Below are 12,707 nucleotides of genomic sequence, written 5' to 3' on the forward strand. Positions count from 1 at the left end.
CACATTCCAGCCCCTGCAGGGAGTCACTGTGAGACAGAACCCAGGATTCCTGACTCCCCAGTCTGAGTTCAACCCACTAGATCACACCTCTTTTCCATTTAAGCTCTGATCCTGTATTCCGTCCTTGCTGCAAATCCCCAGTGACTTTAATGCAGGGTGGTGGCTGAGAACTTCCTGTATCTCACTGTTTAATTCCAAAGTCAACAGGGGTCCTGACCAGTTGTTTGTAAACCAGCCCTCGCACAGAGAGAGCCCAACATCCTGTTCTGTGAATCTGGAATGAGTCTGCTGAAGTGACTCTGGATTTGTAGCACTGTATCCTTGAGCAGACGGTGGCCTGGCTGCACCAGATAGGGGCAAGCAGAAGAGGGAAGAGTCCAGCTCGCCAAAAGAAATGCCTCGAAAAGTAGCAAATTCCAAAAGAAATAAATAAAGCTGGAGTATTCTGTGCTCATGGAAGGTCTTGACCTGGCAGTTTTTGTGCAAACAACAGAGAGGGCCCTGAGCAGTCCCCCTGTGCTAAGAACTGGACCACAGCCCAGAAGGCAGTGCCCCTCTTCCTGCAAACCCTAATGCTGTTTCTAGAGGGAAGCCGATGTCTGGAGCAATCTGCCCCAGGAGCTGCTGGCAGATTCCACCTTCCCCAGGGTGCTGGGGTAAGAGGAACAGTTAATATGCAGGGCCTGGTTCTCCTCCCACTCACCCCGGAGGGAATCAGGAGCTGTTGGAGTTCCCAGTAGGAGTCGGCTGTGGTGGGCAGCTCAGAGTATCAGTGGTACCAAATATAGAACTACTTTTGCTCAAGCTGACTGGTTGTAACTGATGAGTCGATTTGGGAGTAAGGAGCAGCTCCTCTCCCCACACCCAGAACACGCAGGGGCTCTTCTCACCTTCTGGAGCATGGAACACAGCATATCTCACATGACCCATCTCCTTCAAATGCAGGCCACCCAACGGGCCCTGATGGACATGAGTCCTGGCTTCTCTTCTTGCCTGGCTGAGTAATGCCCTGAGCTTTCTCAGCCGCACGTCACTGGTGGGTGAAAGCATTCAACACCCTCTAGCTTTGAAGGGGTTCGGAACCTGGCTCTGCTTCCAAATCCTGCAGCTCAGCCCTGTCTCTGCTTAAACCAGAGCCAGGCAAAGGGTTGGGTAACCCGCTGGCTAAGCGTGCGTCCAATCACCCTCTAGTGGCTGGTCCACATAGAAAATAAGAGTCTACTCCTGCTGCCAGCTAGTGAGTTGCACCTACCACTCAAGCAGTAGCAGTCTGTGCTGAACATTGCAAGTTAAAACCCTGCTGGGAATCTGGGCACTGGGTTATTCTGTTTGGATCAAAGCACAAACATGGAGCTCCCAGCCAAGTTCACTAAGGCTCAGGCAGCCTCTGAGAGTATATGTACACTGCAGCTGGGAGATGTAATTCCCAGCTCTGGCAGACATACCCATGCTAGCTCTGCTTGAGCTAGCATGCTAAAAATAGCAGTTTGGCCATGGCAGCTCAGGCAGTGGCTCGAGCCAGCTGTCAGAGTATGCACCTAGGAAATCAGATGGAGTTATACGCAGGCGGCTAACCCAGGCTGCCACCCGTGCTGCCGGAGTCACACCGCTATTTTTTGTGGGCTGGCTGGAGCTAGCATATGTACGTCTACTTAACCTGGGAATTACACCTCTCAGCTGCAGTATAGACATAGCCGAGTGAATGTGCAACTGTTTCACATCAAAATTACATGAAATTCCCCTCTGGTTTCCAAAAAAAAAAGAGAGAGAACAAAACTCGCCTGTTTCAACGAGCAATCCTGAAGCGCCCAGCTGCTTTTATAGTGATTACATTCACAGGAACTTGGAAGGTAAGGAGATATGTAATTATCCAATAAGACTAGTGGTCTGATACAGCTTATTTGGGGCTCTAATAAAAACCAGTAAAGACTCTGCAAAACTCAAGCAGACAGTAACCAAAGGAAATATTTGCACAAAAGGGAATCACTAGGGACATTTCCTCCATCCCTTTCCCCATGACTGAACACTGTCCAGAGCTCAGCACTACCTCCTTTCCCTGCCCCAGCCTCCCCTTCATCCAGCCAGCTCCCAGATGTATTCCCCAGCAGCCCAAGTTCTGGTTTGTTGTGCAAACTGGATTCAAGATAGGCCATCAGTCAGCTGAACTATCTGGTGCTCCCTGTCGCAGCTCTCTCCCAAAGTAGTTTCCCCTGTACGATTCCAGCAGACCTCACTGAAACATTCACACACATGCTTCATCCCTGACCGGTCCTCCTTCCAGACTGTGCAGGCATTAAATACCTCAAGCCTCCAGCAGGTTTTTAAAGGGTCTCGCAGCTGTATTGCATCTGTTGCTCACTGTACAGCAAGGTCATGCTGGCCAGTTTGGCTGCAGGGTTTGCTCTGTTAGGGAAGATTGTGCAGGACATGGCTCCTTCCCTTTGGTGTTCAGGGACATATCTCCTTGGACCAGCATCTCTGCAGTCTTTCTAAAGCACAGATCCAAAGATGGGAAACAGTCCGTCCTCCACCAAGCCATTCCAGAAATTCAGCAGCTGCAGAGCACCAGCCTTTCACCCCTGCAGAGTTCGGGACCAGTTCTAGTTCAGGTCCCCAGTGCATTGAGTCTGGCAGGTTTAATTTTTAGCCCAGGTGAAAGTTTGTCCCCCTTGTGCCAAAACATGCCACTGGAAATGTCAGCTGCCAGTACTGGAATAGCAGAGAGGGCTGCAGGCCAGGAATGAGGGGCATCAGCACAGCTGTGGGGGAGTCTAGAGCTGGAATAGCAGCGAGGAAGGGGGCTATGGGTTGGCAGGAATGGGCACTAGCAGTGTGGGAATAGCAGGGGTGCTGTAAGCCACGGCTGAACCATGTTGAGGGCTCGCGGCTGATCAGTGGAGTATGCTGGAGGTCTACATTGGGCCACTAAACGAGCTTTGGAGGTATAGGACCTGATTCTTAGTTATGTTGTTGGGGCAGCGTAAAGGGCCAGGAAACAGCCCCCGGTTGGTGTAGTGCTGTAGAGCTGCATAAAAGCAATATACTAGCCCAGCTCCCCAGGAAGGTGGGGATGGGACAGTGGCGGGGAAGGGGCAGGGCTTGCATATTGCACTGTGGCCATTCTCTGCTTTCATGGGAAGGAGAACATAAGCTAGAGCAGCCCTGAGGTTTATTGGCTCTCCATAGGCCTCGTCCTGGAAAATGTTACTGAAGTGAGCAAATGAATTTGAGGGGAAGGGAATGTAATCCCTAGCCAATGTGGCCAGCTCCTGTGATTTTATCAGGAGTCTCACAATAATTGCTTTATTTTCTTAAAGCCCCAGCTTCTGGAGTCAGGTGAATACAGAAGAATGTCAGCTTTCATAAAAAGAAAAAGCTTGATGCTAGCCCTACTGGTTGGGAGAAAAAGCTTCAAGATGTGATGTGGAAAGGCTCAAAAACCAAAGGCAAAGAAACAAATCCCAAATGGGATTTTTTTTTAACCTCATAAGTTTTGGGGCATCGGACTCAGGATTCTTGAACACTTGGAGTTGGCGATGCTGTAGATTGGATACAGCCATGCAGGGTATACTAGATACTCAGCTTACACACAGCTAGCGCTGACCTTCACATGAGCTGGCAGGAGATCTACTAAAAACGGTGTGTCTTTCCCTTCCACTTAGCTCCTGCCCCTGAGCAGAGTCATGCCTGGGCTCCCTGCCTCCCCCGTCTCTCTCTCTCTCTCTCTTTTCCTCCTTCTCCAACCAGTATAATTGGATCCAGGCATAATCATTCCATTTCTAAGCAGGGGCTTCATTGGATTTATTTGGGGGGGAAGGGAGTATTTCTTTATACTGAACAATATTCCACCGAATTTAAAACCAGGCCTTTCACCAACAGGTTGGAAATGAAACCCGCAGGGCCCATGGACTGGCGGCGAAGATTCCATATGCTGGAACCTAACATACAGGTGACGGTGGAAGAAAAATGCCTCTTTAAATACCCAGCCAGAAAGGCTCCCTTCTTCTCTGTGCCTGGGGTGTGACAGATTGTACCCCCCCACACACACACTTCAGTCCTTGCTAATGCCCATGGGCCTGCTCCCACCCAGCCTTCAAAGGTGAACTCCTGATTTTACAGCCCTGCCTACTGCGCCATGGAAGTGATTCTTTCCCGCCGTGTGCTCTGATAACGAAAAACACTAGATATAAACAGAAAATGTCCGGCTGGGTCTAGCCTCAGTGTACCAATTTCATCTTATCCCCCGCGGAGGGTCACTCTGGCCAGGTATGGAAGTGAGACAGTGACACCTAGAGGCAGCTGGGAGGCCCATGCTAGCTTCATTCTGAGAGCAGATCCGATTCCACCTGCAGCAAGGACAGTGAGGGTCGCTTGGCTTTGTTGTGAGTGTCTTTAGCCGTGCTCACTGCTTTCCTACCGACCTGCATAGCGGCTGATGATGACCTTTTCATTCGCTATTATGTTCATGGTTTGCTCTTCTTCTCTGCCACTCTCAGACACGTGCCGTCCTGGAAGCTGAGTGCTGCCCTAGGTTCGGCACCTAACACAAGCTTTTCATGTGTGGACCTGAGATCAAACCTTCACTTACGTTGCAAGTTAGTGATTTATCCTGCGCGTCCTTTGAGAATATTAGTACACCATTCAGTGCACAGGCAGAGAGAACAAAAAGCTAAGGACTGGGAATAACCAGCCTTGAAGGGGAATTGTGCAGTCCAGGACTGAAATAGCAGGAGGGATTGCAGGTCAAGACGGAGGGGCATTGGCAGAGCTAGAGGGTGAGGCAGTAGCCAGAACTAGAATAGCAGGGGGTGCTGCAGGTCAGGAGCGAGGTGCCATGGCAGAGCTGTGTGTGGGGAGAGGACTGGACAGGGGATGGTGGAGGTCAGAACTGAGGGGCACTGGCATAGCTTGGGGAGGGAGCCCGGGACTGAAATAGCAGCGGGCATTCCAGGTCTGAATCGAGATGCCTTTGCAGAGCTGTTCACTGGAAATGTGTCCATCACTTGCCCTCAGGCCAAAGAGCAGAGAGTAGATTTACTTCTCATTTCAGCAGATCTCTGACCTTTTGGGCCATCACTGAATCTTGTTCCATTTGGGCAGACATGAAAGGTGTCCCGGTAACTGGCACTGTCGGTGTAAGAGACCGTAGCTCGAGACCGCATCCAGCCGAGCGATGAGGAGCAAATTTACCCTTGCCCTGCTGGAAGTTCTTCTCGTCCTGCTGATACTATACTCCAGGTGGGCTGGATGAGGGATTCATGAGGCAGAACGGCACTGGAATATTGCTGTCAGACCTCCGGTTCCATGCACAATCTCAGAGCTGAGCGGGCTTGTTCTCCCCATTCCAGAACCGCAGCCACTCTGAGCCAGCCCCTCACATATGGAAAGCTAAACGCTTTGCCCAGGCAACCAAAAACTCCAGAAAGGGCTGCTGGAGGGAGGGATCTGCCCATCTCCCCAAAGCTAGCTCTTCCTCCCAGTGCCCCATCTCTGCACACACTCAGATTTACATCAGGGATGACGTTGGCCCTTAGTTTCTCATGGTCTCGCTGCTGAGTTAAGCCCCAGTAGGCCTAGATCCAGACCCAGGTCTCCCCTTTCTCAGGAGACAAAGGGAAATCCATGCTCCAATCTTTCCCAACAAGGTTCCACAGCTCAGTCTGAAGTGCCTTCTCCATCCTGCCATCCTCACTGGATTCCCTTCAGCCATGCTCCTCACACCCCAGCCCAGCCTCCAGCTTGACTCCCGAGCTGCACGCGTGAATGCACGGGATTGGTTTACATCAGGGGCTGAAGGGCAGGCATGGCAAAGGGGGAGCCAGGTCCGGAGGCCACGCTGCTCCAGAAAATGCTGCCAAGGCAGATGAGAAAGACAAAAAGCCTTGTTCTGATGTAATGAAAAGAGAGCCTGGGATTGCAGAAAGAGCCCATGGGGAGGGAGGTCCAGTGTGCATATGGAAAGGCATTGCTCCTGCACTGACCCTGGCATGAGCAGAGATGCCCACCAGTGGCAATGAAGGGAAATGCAACCGCAAATCTACCAGTGGAGAGATGGAGAGCTGGACATGGGCATGTTCCGGTGGCCCTATCTCTGCTACCTGGCCTGCCCACCCTCTAGTGCTAGGGCCAGAATTTTTCCATCTGGCACAACCATCCCAAGCCAGATACTACCCCAGCCTGGCTTCTTGGCTGGCGTATTTGCTGGGACTGTCCTGGTCCGGTAGCCAGTGAGGCACCATGTTGGGGCCCAATCCAGCAAAGCACCAAGCACCCTGAGCTCCCGTTGTGGGCACCTCTGAAATAGCCCCTACACAGATAATGACCCAGCTCCTGCTTCTTAAATCCCATGGAGCTTGTGCATTTAGCTCATTACAAGCAGGGGTCGGAAACAGGAGGGGGAGCTATGGGGGACCACTGTTCCCCAAGCCTGCTGGACAAGAGGGAGCCTCCCTCTGCTTTCAGAAGAAGACTGGAAGCTGGGTATCCCTGCATGCCCCCCTTACTTCCACCCCAGATTATGAGCTCCTTCTTTAGAATGTGCCACTTGTCATCCCAGTGCCGACCTGAATCTGCATCACAAGCATCAACGGTGCCTGCTTCTCTGCTCTGTGCCCCCAGCACAGATTAAACCCTCCCTGCTCAGCCCATCCTGCCAGGGAGGAGGAGGTCTGGGACAATCACAGACCAAACACATGAGGCCAAGTTCACTCCATTGACTCCAGTGACACATTGGGCCCTGCCCTCCACCATCCGCAGCCCAGGCCCAGCTGTTGTATCAGGAAGCCTGAAGTTATCTGATGGTGCCTTGCGCTCCTCTCCCATTCATAGTATTGAAATGCTCCTCAGAGCCCCCAGGAGCGAGTTTGCATGGAGGGGCAGGGTTAGTGTTTTCCTGCACCCGGCGCATACGCACACACTGAATTTATATCAATAAAACATCTGCAGAGAATTTACATCTAATCCCCAGCAATCTCCGTGGCATCAGAGCACGGGGAGGATTTGTAGCTGGATGCACAAACCTCAGTCATAGAGCCAGCAAATATTCCAATGGGAGCACGGGCCTCAGTCAGAATACCCCTCGCTGCCCCCAGCTTCCTCGGTCACATCACCTGTAATATGGGTCTAAGGTCTTGGCAGAGCCCATTGGACATGGGGTGCTTTATAAGCAAATATTCACTGCCCTAACTTAACTCAGCAGTACTGCTCTCTCCTCTTGCTACACATTCAACCCCTGCGCTCCATCGTGGTGGTGGCATTTGTTTCGCCCCAACAGCAATGGCTTTCTTTGCTCACTGGATCGAGGGGACAGATTATCAAGGGCTCAATACCTGCAGCTGGAGCCAGGCTTTCACAAGAACTCAGCTCCCTTTTAGGTAGCTAACTAAGGCTCTGCTCAGCACCTAGTGTACATGCAGCATGGCAATTCTGGCCCCACTGTCTAGAACCATGAGTAAGCTTTGCCTGCAATGAGTCTGTTAGTCCTTCAATTTGCACCTCTCCCTGATTCCTCTCCAGGCAATTCTCCTGGCCCAGCTGAGCCACAGAAGATTGGGACCCTTACAAAGAAATAAGGACCCAAAGGAGAAAGATCCTGTTTCTAAACAGCCTCCTCGTGGGGGTGAAATGAAGTGGGCTTGTGGCTGTTCAGTATCACAGCCTGCTGCTTAGCTGGAGTGTCCTGGGTTGGCAGGGCTGGGGGTCGGATTCTAGGACTGTTCCCTCCGTCCCAAGACTCTCATGTTTAGCTTCCCAACCAGCCAAATGTGCATGCAAATAAACAAGGAGTTAATGCCTAACAACTAAAATAATTTGGTGGTTGATGTTTCCCCCACCCCAGCCTCTTCTGTGAGCAGAGCCTGCGTCCACACCACACCCCCTGCTCTCAGCCAGAGCCAGTGCATCAGAGGGGTCTGTGCATTCACTCTCTGACCCCTTCCTACCTCCCGCTCTCCCATTCTTGCTGCCCGCAAAGCCCTCAAGCCATTGGGAATGACAACATGCCCTATAAGTGGCAACTCCATCTTCCATCATCCTCAGCCCAGAGCCATGTCATCCCCCCCTCCCCCCCCACACACACCCTCTATGGAGTCAGGCACTCCCATTCGCTGTCAAAAGAGAACCAGGCAGCAAGCTATGTCGCCTCATACCCAAGCTTATCCCAAAGACCCTGCTACAAAGACACTTTGATGTGTAATACACTGATTGCAAAGGAGACTGTCACCCCCTGCCCAAGGGAACCATTCAGACTCTCCTACGGCAGATGAGAAAATATCCTCCCATCCGCCTGGGTCCAAAATGACATCCTTCCCCGACACCCTTCCCTGGCAATCAACAAAAATAGCCTTTCAAAAGCCATGCTCTTGTCACTGAAGTGTTTGCAAACCTGTGCCCAGCAGCAATAGAGACCAAGAGCAGACGGTTTATTCTCCTACTAGCCAAGGACACAGGAACTTATTGTGGAAATATTAAACCTAGACACAGATCTCTTGCTGGGGGCTTCCCATGCTGTACCCCCCACCTCCCCCAGTCAAAACTAAAGTCCGGGGGAAGGCTCCTGGAGCAGATGTGTTCTCCTGAACTCCCACTTGTGCCATGGCCAACCTCCAAGTCTCCCTCATCCCTCTTCGCCCCCATGACCCTGAACATCTTTCTGCCCATTGCCTCTCTCGTCTTCCAACCCTAGTCCACTCCATGCAGGGTTAAGTTCCGAAAGCCAAGGGGATTTCAGCAGAGTTCCCCAGGAGTTCAGTGCTAACCCTCCAGTGCTGCAGGGTTGTGTGTGAGACCCAGAGACAGAGCTGCAGGTACTGTCTGTATCTCCATGCGCGAGTGGAATTGTAACACAAGGGACATTACCTGCCAGATGAGAATACTGAGAAGAACCCAGATGATAATTCGCCAAGGTGATAACGTGCTTTGGGGGAAAGGGGAGCTTTTTTGCTTTTATTTCACCTAAAATACATTGCAACTCCTCCCTTGCCAGGGCTGCACCTTCCCCATCTCTGGATGAGGCTGCTCCAGAAATACAAGCTTTCCACTTGGCAAAATAGCCTGCTAAATAAGTCACACATGATCTAAAACAACAGGCACTTGGATTGCAACAGTGATGGCAATTCCTCCCCCCCCACCCACCCCCCCCGACACACAATTCACTTTCTAAATCAGTTCTCCATGCACACTTTAAAATCAGCCAGCAAAACCCGTGAGACTTGCCTCACATCAGCTTTGAATCACAGGGTTTTGGAAAGGGATTGAATCACGGGGGTTCTTTTAAAAATAATAATACAAAAAAGCCGCTACCATAAGGGCTGGGATAGAGGGGAATTAACACGCAGCCGGGCAGCTATCTGCAACATGCTGCCTACCAGTTCACCAGTAATACTCCTCTTCGGACGGAAGGATCAGAATATCTGACTCAATTCCTCCACAACTTGGAGAGGTGAGGCTGTGCGGACAGGAGAGGCTTTCGAGGGGGGGGGGGTGTCATCGTAAATCTGATAGTTTAAAAAGTTGCCCCCTAGATAAGAGCCTGATTTCTGCTCATCCCCCTCCCTTCCCTGGACCCCAATTCCTTCTCAGTAGGAATCGTTGCAGAGACGATTAGCTGAATTGAAACCTATAAGCGTCTCTCAATCTCTGTATTTCATTCCGGACTGTAGCCCACTTTAAAGCGAGGGTCTGTGCCAAGCTTTGCCGTTGTGTGTTGGGTTTGTCTTTTAATATAAAACATGTCCGCTCTTAAACGCTGTCCAAGCACCAGAGCTTCTGGGGTTTGACAAAGGACTCACAACCACCAAACAAACCAGAGAGTAATGATTTGCATCCTAATCAGGATTACTCACCTAAAAAGAGGAGGATGCAGAAAACGTTTGCTAAAATCATGTTAGTAAATCCAATAGCTCCCCACGTGTAAATATATATTTATATCTCTCTCCCAAATCCAGGCAAAAAGAAATCCTGAGATTTCTCTGATGAACTTACAAAAAAATGGTTTCTTTCAGCGCCCACCCCCCCCCAAAAAATACACCCCAGCTCTGCAGCCAGCCAGCCAGCTAGCCTCTCTCTCTCTCTCTCTCTCTTTAGCTCTTCCAGTGATGAACAATTCTGGTTCTATTCCTCCCAAGCATCTTTCGGGGGCGAAAGGGTAGCCGAGAGGAGGTGGAAAGGGGGGGGGGGGGAACAGACGAATATCCACAGCGTGATCTGAGTAGACACAATCCGGCGGGGTCCTTGAGACAGCTGGGAATGTGGGGCGCTCACGACTCCTGCTTCCCCCCCTTGGCTCGCACAGTTTGCTGATGGAAATTTCTGCAAACTGGGGATGTTTGCGTGTCTCTCTCTCTGCCTTCTGGGGGAGGGTGGAGAGAAGGGGCTGACTCTGATATCCCCGGCGGTGGAAAGCAGCAGCGTCAACCGGGGAGCAGCGGCGGCAGCTTCCTCCAGCCCGGCCACTGACCAGCTGGCCTCTGGGACGGGAACTGACCAGAGCCTGGAGTGAAACGCGCCAGCCCAGAACGGCCCCTTCCCCTCAACTTCGCCTCCCTGTCTCAGCTGATTCTCCGCTCCTCACCCCCCGCCAGCAGCAATCCGGAGAGGCCGGGGTCGGTGGGGTGGGGAGGCAAAGCCGGGTGATGGGAGAAGACAAAGGGCAGCCCGCGATGACCAGCAGCCTCCTCGCAAAGCGCAGCGGGCGGGTCGAGGCTGTGCCTTTGCTTGGGGAGGCGGAGAGGGGGTGTACAGATAAGGCAGGCTCCCCCCACCACCACCACCACCACACACACACACTATTTAAAGAGGCGGAGGGTCCCCTTGGTCTCAGGCAAGACGCAGCCCTCCCGCTCCAAGGAAGAAGCCAGAAAACTTTGCCACCGCACAAAGACGCAGGCGCTGGCTGGCTCCAACCCTTGCTGGGAGCCGCGTCCCCATCGGCTGGGCTCTTAAGCACTTTTCTCGCCCTTCCGTGCCACAGTGGGAGACCCCCGAGGAGAGCTACATAGCTGCAACGCTGGGCTTTGGGATGGGGCTTCCCTCCCCCGCAGGCAGCAGGGGATGTGGCTGCATCCAACCCGGCACGGGAGAAGCAGCCCTCTCCTGCGCCAGCAGTCCCGGGGATCCTGAATGTGCAGGCTCCCGCGGAGCGCCTTTGATGAACGCAGAGAGAGGAAACCAGGGAGGGAGGAAAGGCATGGGGCGGAGGGGCAGTTTGTCCCAAGGCAGATGCGCAATTCACCCTGCAAAGTGCATTGCCTTGCCCCTCTTTTTTTGGGGGGGGGGGAAGGGTGCGACATGAACTATACATTTGCATGTAATCGGAATTTTAAACATTAAATAAATTAATTAATTAGGATCCGATTCCTTGGGGGAGGGGGGAAATGAAGAGAGGTGCCAGCTGATCTCAGCCTGTGTGTGTAGGAGGAATGTCACAAACACGTCTGAGCGCCCACAGCCAGTGCGATCTTCCCGAGCTCCAGCCAATGCCAAACTCAGACCTCGCCCTGGGCTTTTACTTCTCTTCTCCTTTTACAGACGGACAAAAGGCTTTTTTTTTTTTAATGGTCCTGCAAAGCAAGAGTACCTCCCCCAAATGTCCCCTACCATTCTCCCAAGCCTCCTGAAAGACACCGAAACGTTCCCGGTGCGCACACAGGCAATCAACTTTCCTGCTCTGGATCTGCTGGCTTTACTGCCCTCTTCCTTGCTGTGGGGACCAGATCCTGGGGTACCTCTGGTCTGGAGAGAGCCTGTGGCCTAGGCTCCAGTGCCTGATGGTTCTCGGCTCTGCATTGCTCTCTTGGTGACCAGCCCCCGTTTCTGCACTAGGGGAATGTCCATGTGGACGGTGCCCTGGACTCTCCCTGTAGCCCAGACATGGGGGCTGGGGAAGAGCCTTGCTATCTGTGGCAGGGGGCCGAAGGCTGCAGAGGCGTACGAAGGCGGAAGCCGTTACCAACCTGTGTGTCTGAGTCACGCTGAGGTTGTGACCCAAACGGCCAAGAGCTGGGAGATCCCAGGTGAATTGAGCACCGGTGAAAGCTGCTGGGTGGGAAGTCCAGGAGACTGTCCAGAGCAGGCAGTGCAGAGGAAGGTGCTGCGCCAGCCCCCCTGCATGCCTCTCTGCTCACCTGGAGCAGCCCCTGCTCTTCTGCTCCTGTTCCTCTCTCAGCAGCTCTGCCAATGTCCCTCAGTAGCGACCTGAAGCCAGCACCCCTTCTCTTGTGTCACTCCTGGGCTCCCCACTCACAGCTCTGCTGCTGCCCTTCAGTCATAAGAACGGTCACACTGGGTCAGACCAAAGGTCCATCTAGCCCAATATCCTCCTGTCCTCTGACAGTGGCCAATACCAGGTGCCCCAGAGGGAATGAACAGAACAGGGAATCATCAAGTGATTCGTCCCCTGTCGCCCATTCCCAGCTTCTGGCAAACAGAGGCTAGGGACACCATCCCTGCCCATCCTGGCTAATAGCCATTGATAGACCTATCCTCCATGAACTTATCTAGTTCTTTTTTGAACCCTATTATAGTCTGGCCTTCATGACATCCTCTGGCAAGGAGTTCCACAGGTTGACTATGCATTGTGTGAAGAAATGCTTCCTTTTGTTTGTTTTAAATCTGCTGCCTATTCATTTCATTAGGTGACCCATAGTTCTTGTGTTATGAGAAGGAGGAAATAACACTTTCTTATTTACTCTCTCCACACCAGTCATGAT

The 12,707-nt window shown here is 52.4% G+C and overlaps 1 protein-coding gene across 3 annotated transcripts in view; it reads right to left on the reverse strand.

Moving 5' to 3' along the window:
• The window catches only part of GFRA2 (GDNF family receptor alpha 2), a 96,374-nt gene extending 86,288 nt beyond the window's left edge, over positions 1 to 10,086 (reverse strand). For 2 of the 3 annotated variants that reach the window (XM_084615215.1, XM_084615214.1), the window contains exon 1: positions 9,843 to 10,086. In XM_084615215.1, the coding sequence (XP_084471341.1) occupies positions 9,843 to 9,882 (40 nt within the window). In that variant the 5' untranslated portion in view covers positions 9,883 to 10,086. Of the gene's footprint in view, positions 1 to 9,365; positions 9,575 to 9,842 lie in introns of those variants that run through there. The other variant, XM_084615216.1, reaches the window with a different exon arrangement.
• Positions 10,087 to 12,707: the final 2,621 nt, after the last annotated feature.

Source organism: Lepidochelys olivacea, assembly GCF_965140295.1.
Source record: "Lepidochelys olivacea isolate rLepOli2 genome assembly, chromosome: 26".
NCBI classification, from domain to species: domain Eukaryota; kingdom Metazoa; phylum Chordata; order Testudines; family Cheloniidae; genus Lepidochelys; species Lepidochelys olivacea.